At 48.3% G+C, this 18,146-nt stretch overlaps 1 protein-coding gene across 1 annotated transcript; it reads right to left on the bottom strand.

Annotated features, from left to right (window-relative positions):
* Positions 1-5,832: 5,832 nt before the first annotated feature.
* ndc1 (NDC1 transmembrane nucleoporin) lies at positions 5,833-18,130 on the bottom strand. Its single transcript, XM_084446807.1, has 18 exons — positions 18,009-18,130; positions 17,009-17,129; positions 16,770-16,871; positions 15,247-15,421; positions 15,015-15,141; positions 14,752-14,860; positions 14,467-14,518; positions 13,032-13,164; positions 11,834-11,926; positions 11,636-11,717; positions 11,378-11,542; positions 11,003-11,248; positions 9,683-9,795; positions 9,496-9,546; positions 8,213-8,276; positions 7,912-8,012; positions 7,222-7,382; positions 5,833-6,440 (listed from the first exon to the last, which is right to left on the bottom strand). The coding sequence occupies exons 1-18, from the start codon at positions 18,042-18,044 to the stop codon at positions 6,377-6,379; spliced, it is 1,995 nt and encodes a 664-aa protein (XP_084302933.1). The 5' UTR covers positions 18,045-18,130; the 3' UTR covers positions 5,833-6,376.
* Positions 18,131-18,146: the final 16 nt, after the last annotated feature.

Genomic DNA, 18,146 nt, shown 5'->3' with positions numbered 1-18,146 from the left:
ACAAATTGTATCGGACTTCTAAACAGACAACCACGTCAGTTCCGACAGAGCAAACTCAAAGCATAAGTGTTGGCATGCGTGCGCTCTGCTCTACCTTTAGCTCCCATAATAGCCTACCAAAGCAAAATGTTTATGAATCTGACAAGAATTTACATGAGTTTGAACTGTCCCTGTATTTGCAGACTGGATGTGTGTTTTCCAGTGCTGAGCTGGGCAGCGGTCGTGGCACCCGCGAGCCACATCAAGTGAACCAGTAGCCCGAGTCAAGTGTTGTCGTGTGTGACACGGTCTTCAGCGGAGACCCGCAGTCAACGAATGAACAGTTCGCTGCATGAGACGCACTAACACACACGTCTTACAGATCAAACACACACAAAGCAAACAGACATCAGCCAGCTGTCAGAGGAGGTTAAGTGTTTGGCTCTGCGTTGCTAATCTGCGAGTCTGACTTCATTCGCACAGCAGGCCGGTCCGGGCTGGACCGACAGAAGGAAGAGCGGAAGCGTGCGGAGCGCAGCGGTCAGACACCGCCGCGGACAGACCCCTCATCCGTCCACACCTCTGTCCATCCCCACCTCAGGGCTCAGCGGGCTGGCACCGGCAGACCCAAACGTTTACAAGCAGGTGCAAGACTGTGAGAAACCTGCACTGTGTGCAGATGGCAGGAAATTCCAGGGAAATGACAGTGGCTCGACCCAGAGCGTGTGGAGAGAGAGAGAGAGAGAGGGAGAGAGAGAGAGAGAGAGAGAGAGAGTGGAGGAGCAGACGCGTCGGGCCGACACGGACCTGCGCACTCCGCCTGTCTGCTTGCCAAGGCCTTGAAACGAGAGAAGGCTTCTTTGACCGTCTGTAAAAACGGTTTTATGGTCATTTCTGTCGGGTGTGATGTGTATCTAAGAGTTCTAATGCAGCTCTCCAAATAAACATTTTGGGTCAGTTACAGTGTTTGGTCCAACAAACCTAAAAAACCTGGCTGGTAAACTAAGCATTAAAGTGTCACACTAAGTAGTCTGTGTTTCCTGTTTTGATTTTACCCCTTTTGTGAAGCTTAAAAAGTAAAAACAGACTAGTTCTAAAGTAGGCTATTACTCACCTCATACGTTCGTATTAAAAATTCAAAAACAGTGCACTCTCTTGGCAGGTTAAATGTTGGTCTCTCACATTGCACAATGTCTAGAATGAAATAATCCCCCGGGCAGTGAACAAAACCAGGTACCTTCCTTTCAGCAAACATAAATCAGCTATTTTCTGCAGCAGGGAACACTGGACTCCATGGTCCATTCACAGCCGCTCGCTCATCTGGGCCAACAATAGTAGAAACAGTACTGAGCAGGCGAACATCAGGACGCACTCGGATTCTGAATGATGTCATCAGAGCGCTGCCTACACTGAGAGCAGTCTGGATTAGAGGCTGAGGTGATCTGGGGGAGCCTCCAGCTGTCTTATAGGAGCGTGATGAAAGGTGGGTTTAGAGATGCTAGGGACAGAGAGATGGATGGACAGAGAGATGGATGGACCGAGAGATGAGACAGATGGGAGGAGAGAGAGATATGGAGGGAAAGAGAGATGGTAGAGAGAGAGAGAGAGAGATTGGCAACATAGGATGAGGTGGATAATATTATTTCTGAGGTACTCATAAGTAACCGAATATCATAAGGAAGCATCTATGAATTATTACAGAAAATTAATCACCATGATGTGACTGTACCAGACTTGCTACAATATATGGTGAGAAGTCATTATATAAAAGTATGATTTCACTTTTATAGGGTATAATTTGACTTTTACGGTTTTGGATTTGCTCACAGAGTTCTCCGAGCCCCACAGAGGTAAACAGTCTCGCTGCTAAACCGTGTTGCAATTCATAAAAGGTATGATCCCTTCCTCCATTTCCAAAAGGGGCTCCAAAGCTCATGAAACAGTCTTGTTTGTCATTCTTCTTAAAAACTTTGAAATGTAAATGTCTTTTCCCCTGGGAGAGGATGAAAGGAAAGTGTTGCATAACACATCTCCTCCACCTTTTCAGTAAAACCTCATCAATCTCGACGTAGACTCCTTAGCGTTGTTGTTTTTTTGTACTTGTATGTTAGTGTTAGGCGGCTTCCAGGGAAAACAGTTTGTGAAACAGCTCTCTGATGAACATGGTTATGTTCTGTGTGTGTCCTGAACATGGTTATGTTCTGTGTGTGTCCTGAACATGGTTATGTTCTGTGTGTCCTGAACATGGTTATGTTCTGTGTGTCCTGAACATGGTTATGTTCTGTGTGTCCTGAACATGGTTATGTTCTGTGTGTCCTGAACATGGTTATGTTCTGTGTGTCCTGAACATGGTTATGTTCTGTGTGTGTCCTGAACATGGTTATGTTCTGTGTGTGTGTCCTGAAGATGGTTATGTTCTGTGTGTGTGTCCTGAAGATGGTTATGTTCTGTGTGTCCTGAACATGGTTATGTTCTGTGTGTCCTGAACATGGTTGTGTTCTGTGTGTCCTGAACATGGTTATGTTCTGTGTGTCCTGAACATGGTTATGTTCTGTGTGTCCTGAACATGGTTATGTTCTGTGTGTGTGTCCTGATTCATGGTTATGTTCTGTGTGTCCTGATTCATGGTTATGTTCTGTGTGTGTGTCCTGAACATGGTTATGTTCTGTGTGTGTGTCCTGAACATGGTTATGTTGTGTGTGTGTGTCCTGAACATGGTTATGTTCTGTGTGTGTGTCCTGAACATGGTTATGTTCTGTGTGTGTCCTGATTCATGGTTATGTTCTGTGTGTGTCCTGATTCATGGTTATGTTCTGTCTTTCCTGAACATGGTTATGTTCTGTGTGTGTCCTGAACATGGTTATGTTCTGTGTGTGTCCTGAACATGGTTATGTTCTGTGTGTGTCCTGAACATGGTTATGTTCTGTGTGTGTCCTGAACATGGTTATGTTCTGTGTGTCCTGAACATGGTTATGTTCTGTGTGTCCTGAACATGGTTATGTTCTGTGTGTCCTGAACATGGTTGTGTTCTGTGTGTCCTGAACATGGTTATGTTCTGTGTGTCCTGAACATGGTTATGTTCTGTGTGTGTGTCCTGAACATGGTTATGTTCTGTGTGTCCTGATTCCCGGTGCTCGGTACGTTACTGTAGTTACTGTCCGGTACCAAACGACAGGTCTTCATCTGTACAGACCTTCAGACATCATGTCTATGATCATACAGACCCATCACACCCAATCACATCAGAGTTTAGTAATGTATTAGATTTATCATCTGTTCAGTTAAGAGTCAAGTATTACAAATGAAAGCTAAAGCCCCAGACCGTGGGAACACCTTTTGAAGATTTACACACACACACACACACACACACACACACACACACACACATACAGTACAAGCACTCACACACACATACAGTAGGCTACAAGCACTCACACACACGCACACACACACACACTCGCACAAGCACTCTCTCTCACACACACACACTCACTCGCACAAGTACTCACACACTCGCACAAGCACTGAAACACACACACACACACACACACACACTCACTCGCACAAGCACTCTCTCTCTCTCTCTCTCTCTCACACACACACACACACACACACACACACACTTGCAAACACTTGCACAATCACTCTCTCTTTCACACACAAACACACCCAAGCACTCAATCTCTCTCTCTCTCTCTCTCTCACACACACAGATATGCACACGCACACATACACACGTAACTTTTATGAACAGCAAATCTTGTAAAAAAAAAAAAAAAAAAAAAAGTATTTAGTGGAGAAAGGCTGGATTTTTTCTTTCATACTCTTATATTTAACTGGTTACAAACGTGTCTAGGACAAGGACAGCGTGAACCTCTGTGTTGCTTCTTCAACATTACATGACATCTATTGGACATCGCAGAGAAGGGTGCAACACTGAACACTATGGATCACAATGTTTTCGTGTGTTATCCCTGGGTTCTCATAAATAATAAAACTAAACAGCCAATATCTGCTTCAGATGGCCTCGGCCCGGACACTGCGCATTTGTTTTAATTACACTGACAAGTTGACAAAGCGCAGTGGTGTCACCACAGTGTTGCAAAACAACAGCGCCCTGGCCAACATCAATATTTTGGAGTTCTCCAGAAATGAGCTCAAACGCTCTATTAGTAAGTTCCAAGGTGGACCCGGGCCTAATATTGAGGGGAAAGTTATGCTTGTAAAGGTTGCCGTGCCAATTAGAAACAAATGGTTCGAAAAAGACAGATGACTAAACTAAACAGGACATTTCTGGTTTACTTCTAAATATTTCGCAGCTTGTATCATACAATAGGCCTGTACTCCGTTGACAGAATGGGTTCAAGTCAAAAGTCAGTTTACGTGGGCAATAGAACGGAATAGTAGGCCTATAAATGCCTTATAAACAAGTGAGACTCCTCACTGGGCGGATTTGGACGCCAAAATGCGCCAATCAATTCTAGAAACTGCAATGAGGGTTGAAATGACATGAATCAAGTATCCACAGTGCATTAGTCTACTCACTAGCCTGTTATTCCAGGAAACTTGTGAGGGAAATGTGGAAGGGTTAATCATCAAGTCTAGTAAGTAGAAAGCGATAGGCTACTTGAAGCATTTCTTCTAGGGCCTATAAGGATACGGACAAGCTGTTATACTCCGATTTGCTTTGGGACAGAAGGTAAAAACATTCTATGGGCCAATGCTCCAGATACACTGCGCGTAGCTGTCCCGGGACTATATTACTAGACTCCTACTCCTATTGCGTTACTAAATCCGAGAGCCAAGGACAGACTTTTTGAGCTGGCAAGATGCGGAGAAAAATCTCCAGGCAATGGTCTCTTTATCCTTCCCTGCTCCATTCTTCTGGGTCCCTTATGTGCTATAAAACAAGTTTCTGTTGAAAGTTAGAGTCGGCCTATAAATAAACGGTCTCTCACCCAGGATTAGATCAAGATTCAGTTTTAACATTTATCCTATCGCCCATCGTTGACTGCTTTCTCCTTTAATAGACATGGGCCTAATTGATCGCTAGACTAATTGGCTGTGAACTAGCCTGCTAAATGAAGGCATCACTTATTTGGGGCATCCCACGCTGAACGCTTTCCTACTCTTGGGTGTCCAGTACTTGTATTTTAATAAAACAAAAGCCTATAGTGGCTGAATTTGACCTTCAACGACTTCTGACCGATGTGAGAAGCATCACGGATAATAACTTTTCTAATTATAGTTCTCATAAATCACAGGTAAATAGTTGTAGTTATTTAAAATGCATGCAAGTAAACTCACCGACAGCTGATTAAATGTCCGTCCTGGAGACTGAACTCTTGTGAGGCGGTCAGTCTTCACCTTTCTTACCCTTGCCGTGGATACATGCGTAGGCAAGTTGCTCCCTAGCGTGTCCAGTGGAAACTAGACTCGCTGCGTCTTGGACTGTCCGTCTCCTGCGCCATACCCTCCTGACGCATGACGGGTCTCCATGAGCGCACCAGCGACCCCGCGGGCGACACGTTACCGGGCTTTACAACCGTTTTAACTCATGCTCGCGCCTTCAGGAGACCGGAGACCGGAGCCGTGCGTCGCTTCCTCACTCTGTCCTCAACTCACATGCCCGAGACAACCAGGTACCGGAGTTATGATAGCGGACCGTGAGGAGGGGGAGAACAGCGGCCTCTACTGGCGTTACAATCTACCAGCCCCGATAAACTCAGGATTTATAGTCGAGTTGTAACAGGAGACAAAATGTTAAGAAAACATTTTATTCTTCACAGGGGGGTTGACATGTGAATTTAGAAATATATGGTAGTGATTTGGAAGAAACAGACCACACTTGTGCCAGTGGCATAAAAACAGACATTTATGAAAGTCACTTTCAGTGAATACATTTGCTACTGTAGCCTACTTTATCAACATCGTCCTGCACTTCAAAACGATGAACCAGCAGATAAACAAAATACAAAACAAATAACAGACAAACACATTCTGTAAACGTGTGACAACTGTAATCCATAACGCCGTGTACAAATCATGGAATGAACAAACATGAAATAATTCACAAAATGATTCTCATTCAGTGAAGATCTTTTCATCGCTTCATTCTTCGTCTTCTTAAACAGTACAAAATATCTGGTAGTCAGGTATGAACAATGACCGAAGTTTAAGAATGGAACCAAAATCACCTGTATATAATTTTTAAGGCAATGTGCAGAACCCCTTTTTAAGTAATTTTGATGAATTCAAAATATACTTTTCACCCTTGTGACAATAGTACAGTAATAAAATTGACACACACACACACACACACGCACACACGCACGCACACACACGCACGCACACACACACACGAGAAGGTCCATGGGCACAGCTTCCAGAGTGCATCTTACTCTTTGTACTCCAGGAAGTGCTGTAACCTCTTCCTGTGTTCTGCAGACATCTGTACGGCGCTGTGGACCCAAACCAGACCGCATGAGGACGAGAACAGAGTACAAGAACCCCCCACCCACCCACCCTGCCACCCACAGGGACGAGACCCGAGTACAGGAACCCCCCCACCCACCCACCCTGCCCCCCACAGGGACGAGACCCGAGTACAGGAACCCTCCCCCCACCCACCCACCCCGCCCCCCACAGGGACGAGCACAGAGTACAGGACCCCCCCACCCACCCACCCCGCCACCCACAGGGATGACAGCACCTGGAGAGGCGCTATAGAAACACTCATATATTATCATGATTTACTCTGCAGGTTCCACTTGAATTACAGAAACCCTCGGAAACACAAACATTCAGAAACAGTCGTGATAACATCCATAGAACCTTCTGGGACCGGCGTTTAGGGATTAGGAAGCACAGAGAGAGAGAGAGGGAGGGAGAGGGAAAGAGAGAGAGAGGGAGGGAGAGGGAAAGAGAGAGAGAGGGTGGGGGGAGAGAGAGAGAGAGCGAGTGAGGAAGAGGAAGAGGGAGCGAGAGAGAGAGAGAGGGAGCCAGAAAGAGAGGGACAGAGAGAAAGAGGGAAAGAGAGAGAGAGAGGGGGGGAGGAGAAAGAGAGAGCAAGCGAGAAAGAGAGAGGGAGCGAGCAAGAGAGAGGCAGAGAGAGAGAGAGAGAGAGAGAGAGAGAGAGAGAGAAAGAGAGGGAGCGAGCGAGAAAGAGAGGGAGAAAGAGAGCGAGCGAGAGAGAGACAGAGAGAGAGAGAGAGGGGGAGAGAGAGGGAGAGGGAGCCTTACTTGAGGTGTTCCCTGAAGGTGGTGGTGATCCTGTAGATGGCGGTCTTGAGGCTGGCCCTGAGGGCGAAGCGCAGGGTTTTATAGCTGGAGTCTCCCATGATGCACGTGGACCTGCTGGGCTTGCTGGACGCATGGGGCAGTTTGAAGTGCCTGTCCACCGCCTGGGCAGAGAGAGAGAGGGGGGGGGTGTACAGCGCATGAACTCGTCTGGAGCCAAGACAGAACTTATAAGGAAGTGTGTGTGTGTGTGTGCGCGCGAGGAAGGCTATGCACATGTAATTTGGCTGCGTATATTGTGTTGTGATATATTATGTATTATTAACTGTGTCATATAATCCCATATGGGATGGGCCACTTTGAGTGGCATGACACGTAAATAAAAATTCATTCATTCATTCAAATTCATTCATATACCACACGGTAAGTCTGGAGCTCAAAGCACACGGCACGAGCCGAGCGTCAGATGAACGCTCTGACAGTGAAAATGGTTTGAATCCTATTGTTTTGAACCACAGGAAGTGTCTAGCGACAGATGCTAAGCTGGAAAACAGACTTCCGGGTGTTTTTTTTCCAGACTTGTTGTGCCACGACTTCCAGAGCGCAGCTCGACGTTGCCGTGACGCCGTTTGCGTCAAGGGCTTTAACGACCGAGGACGTCGGTGAGGTCACGTCCCGACGGCAGCGGCTCACCTCTTGTAAGACCAGCATGCTGCTGAGGATGCTGGGTAACGAGGTCTGCACCACCCCGAACCTGTCCTCCGCGTAGGACGCCACCACCAGGTGAGACAGCCCTGGAGCAGGAAGACGGGGAACAGGAAACAGGAAACGGGAAACAGGAAACGGCTGTCAAAACTGAAAATGGTTTCAACCGATCTTGGTCCAGGTTCATTTTTTCATAAGGAACAAACACACCATCTTTTTTGGGACCATGTTGAAACATTTATCTTTGCGCCGAATAAACAAACTTCGAATAAACATAGCGAGTCAATACCTTCTAGCGCCCAAATGTGAGACTGGCTGTCAGCGAAGAGGGCTTGGCTGGAAGCTTCTGGAAGCTAGAGGGAGGAGAAGGTGCATCAGTCAACACCAGACTGAGATCGTCCAATCAGGAGATGTATACCGGTACTTCCCAACCCAGATGTGACCCAGGGTGTCAGGGGTGAATAGCAGGGGTGCACCGACAGCTCGGCAGGTGACCGGAATGGGACGATATTCAGCTGGTCGGCCAAGATCGGTGACCGTCCGGTCTGCCTCATATATATTTATTTAGGGTATAAATGTTATCTTGTACCTTTTATCCCTCCTGTTTCTAACTTGTTATAAGATGTCTAAGAAGCATTTTCGCTAATTATCAGCAGGTCAGACTCAAAAAAATCTAAATCGGAAAAGAAAAGTACAATCAGTGCATCCCTAGTGAATAGATGAATTGCACTAGCATGCCATGTTTCCATCCACACGTTTTATGCAAATTAAGTTATATCGAATTAAAAATGCCTTATGGAAACAGTAAAATTCTATTAAAAATCATGAAAATTGACAAAAAGTTTGTACTGTCGATCTCATCGGATTTTCTCTTGTTCGATAAAAGTCTTTTGTGATAAATGCTTTATCCGATTTAAAGCTCTAGATGGAAACGCACGTTCACCGGCTTTATTCACATTCATATTTTTAGCGATCCTCACACAATTCGATTGACAAGCGGATGGAAACATGGCTTATGGCAGGCAATGGCAGCGCCAGCATAACCACTTCCTGTATGTTCGGGGGTACATCATGAGTAGGAGGAGGAGGGTTAATCATGCACATCTACACACACACAACACTACAGTTAGTTTAGTTCTACTGAGAGAGAGCCCACTGACCCAGCAGACAGACATGTCCTGGTTTGATAGGAGCAGAGCGCCAGGAAGCCAACGGTACTGCGACTGCTCAAGACTAAATCATCTCATGATGAATCTCCACACGTGATCGCGAGGTCTAATAAACCTTAGAGATGTTAAGTATTCATTATCATCCGTGCTACATGACCTCTGGCACATCGATGCGATAATGTGATATACGTTGGGTGACTAGTTAAAGGAGATCAAATCATATTTAGACCGGTATGGTCCTTTAATTAGTCATCACCGGCGTCCTCAGCGAGATCAAGCCTCAGGCTCGATTAGTAATGCCTACCGGGGAGGGTCAAGATCAGGCAGCACCAAATGAAAGCTGATGGATGGTGAGGGATTGAGGCGAGAGGAACAGCATGCAGGAACAAGGTAACAACCTTACCTTGTTAAATAAATACATAACCAGCACCCGCTTTGCCAAGTAATGTTTAACCTGGAGACAATCGAGTGTGAAAACAGAACAAAAACAACTTTAGGATTGACTGATGTATATTTTGAACTGAAGGTACTGGAGCAGTCCATCTACAGTTAGCTGTGGGGGGGGGGGGGGGGGTTAAATTGGACTGTACCTGCTCCTTCCTGTTCTGGAGGAACTGGGCCAGGAAGCTGGGTTTGTGGGCCATGTGGGCGGGGCCAGGCGCAGCAGCCGGGGATGCTGGGGGACTGGCGCTCAGCTTGGAGTCTGAGCGCGGAGAGACAGATGATGGAAGGATGGAACAGCCATTAAGATGGACTCCGGAAAAACGTTTGAATTAGCTGGAATCAAAAGGATAAGTTGGATCCTATTCCTGGGCTGTCTACCATGAACCTGACACACACAGACCACGATTTCACTGATTGCTACAGTACTGAGCTTGTTACAGTACTGAGCTTGCTACAGTTTTTCTGCAGGCGTACACCGGTCGACAATCAAAGTCAATGGGGCAAATATAAACGCAGTGGAAAAGCGATGATAGATGTGCTTTTCGGAGACGGTATACGCTCCTGTGAAATTCATCACGATGTGAATATTTTACGTGCTTGGCATGGCTTCCCCCGACCGCTTGTTTTCACGGCTCCCACAGAGGACCGTGCGCAAGTCATGCCAAACACAGAAATATTCAGATTGAGATGCATTTCACAGGAGAGCATATTGGGGCCAGTAAGATTACACCCCGTGCTTCCCGTCTTGGAAAAGCACATTTATCATAGTTTTTCAAACACATTCACGGATGCCTCATTGACTTCCATTGTAGACCAGTGAGAGCCTGCAGAAAAGAACTGTAACAAGCTCAATACTGGAGCGATCAGTGAAAATATGATCTCTACGTGTCAGGATGACGCTAGACAGACCAGACCATGAACAGGGTCAAAGGTCCAAAACAGTGAACTTATCCTATAACCACTAACCACATAACCATATAAACACATAACCATAACCACATAACCATATAAACACAACCATAACCACAACCATATAAACACATAACCATAACCACATAACCATATAAACACATAACCATATAGCCACATAACCTTATGTGGTTATGTCGCTATGTGGTTAATACTTATCAATCTGAGGTAAAAGCGCAAGACGTGTTCCGACGTGTGTTTTTAATGGTTTTGTGTGCAGTATCATACATGAGCATCACACAGCTGAGTACATGCTCACACCTGCAACTGCCAGACGAGGCTTTTTCCTAGTCTCCTCTGTTATAATCTGGGTCCGGCGGAGTCCGCCGCGACGCACAGGGCCTCGTCCGCCGAGACGGACGAGGGCTACGCCGCAGCTCGCCCCCATGACCCGTAGGACCAGCGGCACCGACGCCGGCGCCACCCGTCACACAACCAGGACGTTTAACCTATGACCCCCCGGGAGCCGAGGTGAGGGGGGAGCTTCTCTCTCTCACCTGCCGAGGCGGACCAGAGTTTGGGGCCCCGTCTCACGATGTGGGGGCTCTGGACCGAGCCGGCGCCGAACCAGGGGGCGGGGCAGAGGGGAGGGGGCTCCGGAGGGGCCGCGAGGCGCCGCAGCGCCGGGGAGGAGAAGGGCCCGTCCAGGTCCGGGGTGAAGGGGGCGGCGGACGAGCGCAGGAACACGGAGACGGGGGTCCCCGCGAGGCCACCGGGGACAGGGGTCCTCACATCCTCCGCACCTGAGGTCACCGCCGGACGGGAGGAAACAGATTCAACACGTTAGGGTCATTAGGTCACTCCCAGTCCTCCGGCGGAGCCGAACAGCGGACGGGGGGGCCGTCATGACCGCCCCCTGGGGGGCCGCGTACCCGACGACTCGGACGAGCCGGATCTCTTCTCGCTGCCCGTCGACTGGGACTTGGCGCGGCCGTTGCTGGACACGGAGTCGTGGTGGGCGACCAGCCTCTGGGTCAGCTCGGCCAGCAGGGAAAGACACTCCTTACTGATGGCGTTCCAGTTGTGGGGGTGACCGCCTAGGAGGATACACGCAGTCAACAACAACAACGACGACGAACACATGGCTAAAAGCGTTGGTGCGTGAACAGCCGTGTTTTGAGTTGACAGACCTGGTTGACTGAGGCTGAACACCTCCAGGCGTTGGGAGGGCGAGTGTTGGGAGAGCAGCGCCAGGTCCTGCAGCGCTAAGAACTGGCGTTGAGGAAGGAGAGGGTCAGTCACACCAGACGAGCGGTTCACAGACGTAAACGCTGAATACCGACGGCGCGCTACGGGACTAGACTGATGTACGGCTACTTGTGGATCACCTTTAATATCATGGGCTGCTTGCTGGTGAGGACCTTGGGGAGGCACTGATGGTCGTCCTCAGCGAAGGACGACTGCACTGGGAAACTGTACACCTGCCAAGTCCACAACACAGATACAGCACTGGACAAACGTCTGAGGCCCCCTAAGAAAATTGTTTATTTGCTCGTAAAAACACGAACATTACAGTAAATACAAATAAACACTAATAATAATAATAATAAAATCTGTAATTCTGCAAGAATCTTGGGAAGCATTTACCACAACCATATAAACACAACCATAACCACAACCATATAAACACAACCATAACCACATAAACACATAACCATATAAACACATAACCATAACGCCACATAACCTTATGTGGTTATGTGGCGTTATGGTTATGTGGCTAATACGAATCAATCTGAGGTAAAAGCACAAGATGTGTTTCGACGTGCGTTTTTATCGGTTTTGTGTGCAGTATCATACATGAGCATCACACAGCTGAGTACATGCTCACACCTGCAACTGCCAGACGAGGCTTCTCCCAGCCTCCTCTGTTATAATCTGGGTCCGGCGGAGGCCGCCGCGACGCACAGGGCCTCGTCCGCCGTGACGGACGACGGCTACGCCGCAGCTCGCCCCCATGACCCGTAGGACCAGCGCCACAGGACTACTAAAATGACAGCAGTGTAACAAAATGAATTGTGTGTTCTAAGGGAGGCCACACAAAATAACTTCTTTTAAAAACAAGAAATTAATATTTTGGTCCATGATTCAATAAAGGTTTTGTGCCTCAAGATTCTCTTCACAGTCAGTTATTTATTCTTAAAATATTTGTATCGCTTATTTTGTATTGTTTATTTGTGTTTATTCCAATGTTTTATATAGTGTTTTACAAGCAAATAAACCCTTACTACCCAGATAAATAGCTTTAAACATGATTTTCTTTGGTAGCGGCCTAAGACGTTTGTGCAGTGCTGTATGACACTTTCTACTGGTCTTCAAAAACCAGGTATAAATACAGCTCTTTTACAGGGAGATTCCAAAACAGCATCCAAATAGCAGGAAAAATACCGACAACAGCGCCCCCTGCTGTCCCATTATTGCATAGCGAGCAGAGAGAAGCAGGGAAGCGTAATCACAACGGGAGGGAGAGTGATGCACCATTGTAGCCGGTGTGAGCTGGTTGGGACAGGGAGGACGAGCCGGTACCTCTGTGACGAAGATCCTGAAGAGGAGCACGGTGATGTACCAGGTGAGCAGCAGGAAGGTGGCGCTGACCCACAGGTGGTAGAGGAGGGACAGGTCCAGCAGGCCGCCCAGCGTGTCCAGACGGTGGACAGAGCTGGGAGGTGGGGGAGCCCACACAAATGGTAAATGGACTGCACTTATATAGCGCTTTTCCACCTTAGCGGCGCTCAAAGCGCTTTACTATGGCCTCTCATTCACCCATTCACACACACACTCACACATCAATGGTGGTAGCTACCATGCAAGGTGCTAACCTGCTCATTGGGAGCAATTTGGGGTTAAGGGTCAAGGACACTTCGACATGTGGACAGTCGGAGCTGGGATTCGAACCACTGACCCTTCGATCGTTGACGACCCGCTCTACCAACTGAGCTACAGCCACCACAACACACACGTTATATTAGCATTCCTATTATATATTAGCATTAGCATGTTGATTCTGGTGAGGTATTGAAGAGTCAATGGCCAGAGAGGAAAGTCGATGCCGGAACTGAATTGTAGATCAGATTCAACATTTATTCAGTCTAACAGCATACGGATCTGGGTCAGTCACAGAGGAACTAGGGATGCACCGATTGCAAAATTCTGGGCTGATGACGATGTTTAAAATAACAATCCGGCCGATGGCTGATGTTTATTTTATTTTTTGTGCCAGGGAAACAAAGAAATGATGCCTGCTTTTCAAATGGCCAGTTAGATTTGATGTGTTAAAATCCTTGGCTGTAATACCTCCTCTTGAAATGTCACTTGAACTAGTTTTACAAGTTGCATAGCGCATATCTTTGTCTGAGATGGTGAAATATTCCCACATGGCCGACATTTTTATTTCACTTTAATTTGAAAGCAAACTACACGTGCGTTTGCGGCGTTACGTCACGGATCTTCTCCGAATCTGCAGCTGGGTAGGACACGTTTTGCAACAAAAAAAGCCCTAATTGTTGCGACATAACATCGGCCACTACCATCGGTGAATGTCATTTTATTTGCCGACGGGCCGATGGCAGTCAACAAGGCCAACATTGGCCGATGCCGATGTTCGGCCGATGCATCGGTGCATCCCTAAGAGAAACGCTTTGCCGTTCAGCGTTCCCTTATCAGACATGGTGTTCAGTTTGTTCCACCTTTATAGTCGGTGATCTGCAACTATACAGTTGCAGTCCAATGTCTAGAGTTCTCCGACTATAACCTTATACTCCAGTGGGCTGTGAGCTTCTTATGGATGTATACTTGATCTCCTCCAGACACCCGACCACAACCAACTAAGGCATGGATATGTTCTTGTGCTGAGAATAGCCAGGGCACTTGAGACAGAAACACCTCTCATTACAGGACTTGTGGGGAAACCCAGGTACACTGTTGATACGATATATGACTGTAGAACAAGGGAAGGACTGACCTGTTCAGCTGGAGATCCAGTGTTTTGCAAATCCATGTTCTCGGGACATATCCTGTTAGTGACACAAGCAGCAGGATCACTTAGAGTAAACGATCATCAGGGTCATCAGGTCAACGGTGACGTGGCTCCTGGAGGTGTGCTGGATATATATCCCGGGTGACCCCTCACCCAGGCTCGGGGTGGTAAAAGGATAGCCCCTCGACCCCGAGCCTGGGGATTAGAGGACACAACACCTAACCCCCACGACGACGACGAAGGTCAACGATTCCCAGACTGGACACTTACCCAAAAAGAAGTAGAGGACGATGAAGTTCCTGACCGACTGGAAGGCTTGTGTGACGCTACACCTCACCACCGAGGGAAGAGTTCCCTTGAAGCGGAGATACTTGTATTGCTGAGTAAAAACACAAGGAAACGGCACAGCATGAGGACGCAATTCAAAACCTTGTTTCACTCTTCCCCGACCTCCCCCGACCTATCCAGCCCCGACACAATCAGAAACAACAGAGCCGTGGCTACGGGCTCCGGAGAGAGCAGAGCTGGCGGACCTGAACGCTGTGGAAGGACACGTAGTTGATGTTGTGGACCACGCCCAGGAGACTGTGGCTGTGTCCGATGAAGGTCCCTGCCAGCAGCAGGAAGAGGTGCGGCTCGCTCAGGCACATCTGAGGGGGGCTGCCCACGCCAAAACAAAGCAGAGAAAAGACACAGTTTAAGACGAAGCCGAAACGCTGAACACAAGAGGACAGTGTGGTTAAACCCCTTCATTAGGTGGTTTACCCTTCTTCTAGCGTGCAGGGGTAGCCCAAGGTCCGGTAGCGTCCCCCGATAGTGACGGCGCAACACCAGGCCACCACCATTCCCATCACGCTGTGGACCATGGAGTGGACAAACTGCCGAGGGTGGAGCAGCTGGCCAAGAAGGGCGATCCTGGAGCAGGCGATGGAGGGGACCACTGGGAGAGAACCATCACACAACAGAACCATGAACCATCACACAACAGAACCATGAACCATCACACAACAGAACCATGAACAATCACACAACAGAACCATGAACAATCGCACAACAGAACCCTGGACACGAGACAGAGATCCACTGAAGATTAAAAAAAAAAAAAAAAAAACTATTGGCTTTAACACTAGATTATGCTCTTGGTCACTTGTATAGAAAGGAGATGGACCTGTGGGTTCTGGAGAGTAGTAGTACACCACCTACGTTAAATGCAATTAGTCATTAAGTGGCTTTGGATAAAATTTTGATTTGTCTGTGAACAGCAATATGACAAATTAAAGCAATGTGCATCTCTCATCTTCCCTTCTACATATCAAAGGGGTAAAACCCAAATGGCAGCACTAAAACTGCCGCAAGTGTGTCTGACACAACCCCAGTCAAGCCTAAATTACTCACCTGTCTCACACCCCTGGCCTAGCCCAGGTAACTCACCTGTCTGACACCCCAGTCAAGCCTAAATTACTCACCTGTCGGACACCCCTGGCCTAGCCCAGGTAACTCACCCGTCTCACACCCCTGGCCTAGCCCAGGTAACTCACCTGTCTCACACCCCTGGCCTAGCCCAGGTAACTCACCTGTCTCACACCCCTGGCCTAGCCCAGGTTACTCACCCGTCTCACCCCTGGCCTAGCCCAGGTAACTCACCTGTCTGACGACCCTGGCCTAGCCCAGGTTACTCACCTGTCTCACACCCCTGGCCTAGCCCAGGTTACTCACCTGTCTCACACCCCTGGCCTAGCCCAGGTTACTCACCCGTCTCACACCCCTGGTCTAACCCCTGGCCTAGCCCAGGTAACTCACCTGTCTGACACCCCTGGCCTAGCCCAGGTAACTCACCTGTCTGACACCCCTGGCCTAGCCCAGGTAACTCACCTGTCTCACCCCTGGTCTAGCCCGGGTAACTCACCTGTCTGACACCCCTGGCCTAGCCCAGGTAACTCACCTGTCTCACACCCCTGGCCTAGCCCAGGTAACTCACCTGTCTGACACCCCTGGCCTAGCCCAGGTAACTCACCTGTCTCACACCCCTGGTCTAACCCCTGGCCTAGCCCAGGTAACTCACCTGTATGACACCCCTGGCCTAGCCCAGGTAACTCACCTGTCTGACACCCCTGGACTAGCCCAGGTAACTCACCTGTCTCACACCCCTGGCCTAGCCCAGGTAACTCACCTGTCTCACACCCCTGGCCTAGCCCAGGTAACTCACCTGTCTCACCCCTGGCCTAGCCCAGGTAACTCACCTGTCTCACACCCCTGGCCTAACCCCTGGCCTAGCCCAGGTAACTCACCTGTGTAATACTCCAGGTTGAAGAAGCCGACTATGAGGAGAACTCCACACAGCAAGAGGAAGGAGAATATGAAGCTGCCGCTGCCCAATAAGACCAGGCATTCTGGAGAGAGGAGACAATCACGCCTACCATAAGCCTTGTTCACGTGATGGTGTAACTTACTGAGAGACCTGTGCGGCGTTGAGGAACACTAAAGCTACAACGTGTGTTGGGATATTGGATTTGGTTGCTTGCTTTACCTGTTATCCATTGGATAGGGTGAAGCAGACTGAACCGGCTGAGAACCACAAAGACGGCGGTGACGAAGGGCAGCAGCAACACCGCCCAAGCGACACTGGCCGCGGCTCGCCAGCATATCACCTGCAAGACATTCACTCTGGACTGAGACCTGCAAGACATTCACTCTGGACTGAGACCTGCGAGACATTCACTCTGGACTGAGACCTGCAAGACATTCACTCTGGACTGAGACCTGCAAGACATTCACTCTGGACTGAGACCTGCAAGACATTCACTCTGGACTGAGACCTGCAAGACATTCACTCTGGACTGAGACCTGCAAGACATTCACTCTGGACTGAGACCTGCAAGACATTCACTCTGGACTGAGACCTGCAAGACATTCACTCTGGACTGAGACCTGCAAGACATTCACTCTGGACTGAGACCTGCAAGACATTCACTCTGGACTGAGACCTGCAAGACATTCACTCTGGACTGAGACCTGCAAGACATTCACTCTGGACTGACACTTCCATCTGCAAAACAGGAATAGGCTCTGTGCACCAGCTCCACTACTTCCTGAAAGTCACTTGGCTTCTTTATTTCCTGTCCTATATGATTGGATTAAGTGATTAATCAGGTGTGAGGCAGACCCAGCGCACACCTGATTAATCACTTAATCCAATCATATAGGACAGGACATAAAGAAGCCAAGTGACTTTCAGGAAGTAGTGGAGCTGGTGCAGAGCCTATTACCTGAACTTACTCATTTGCTAACTGCCTGCTAGCTGCTTAAGTTTGCCGTGCGCGGTTAATGTTACAGCTTCTAGTTTAAATAGTAGTAGTAGTACTAGATAGTTTAAATACAAATGAAACTTAAGTTTCAAACACATGCGGATAACATCTCCAGCTAGCTAGCGAGCTAGCATTAGCTGGCAGGTCAGTAGCCTCATGTTAGCTGGATACCGTGCAACACCACACGTCTACATGGTTTAATTTCGGGACAATTCAACTCACCTTACGTACAAACCAGCTTTGTTCAACCGAAAACATGGCGTTGTGATCAAAGTGGAGGTGTACAAAACTATTCTCCTGCTTTGTCTACATCCCTGTTCATCGGCTCTTTCCCATATCGCGCGTTACATGCATTCTGAG

The sequence above is a fragment of the Borostomias antarcticus genome (genome assembly GCF_949987555.1).
Source record: "Borostomias antarcticus genome assembly, chromosome: 12".
Taxonomy (NCBI): domain Eukaryota; kingdom Metazoa; phylum Chordata; class Actinopteri; order Stomiiformes; family Stomiidae; genus Borostomias; species Borostomias antarcticus.
Note: the sequence above shows the minus strand (reverse complement) of the source record. Positions and strands in the feature narration are given on the sequence as shown.

Excerpts from the sequence above, each read along its gene's own strand:
- ndc1 (XM_084446807.1), bottom strand. The coding sequence starts at position 18,044 with ATGTTTTCGGTTGAACAAAGCTGGTTTGTACGTAAG. Across the intron at positions 9,547-9,682 it reads TCCAGAACAGGAAGGAGCAG|GTTAAACATTACTTGGCAAA; the intron begins GTACAGTCCAAT and ends GATTGTCTCCAG. Across the intron at positions 8,013-8,212 it reads TCACATTTGGGCGCTAGAAG|GGCTGTCTCACCTGGTGGTG; the intron begins GTATTGACTCGC and ends TTCCTGCTCCAG.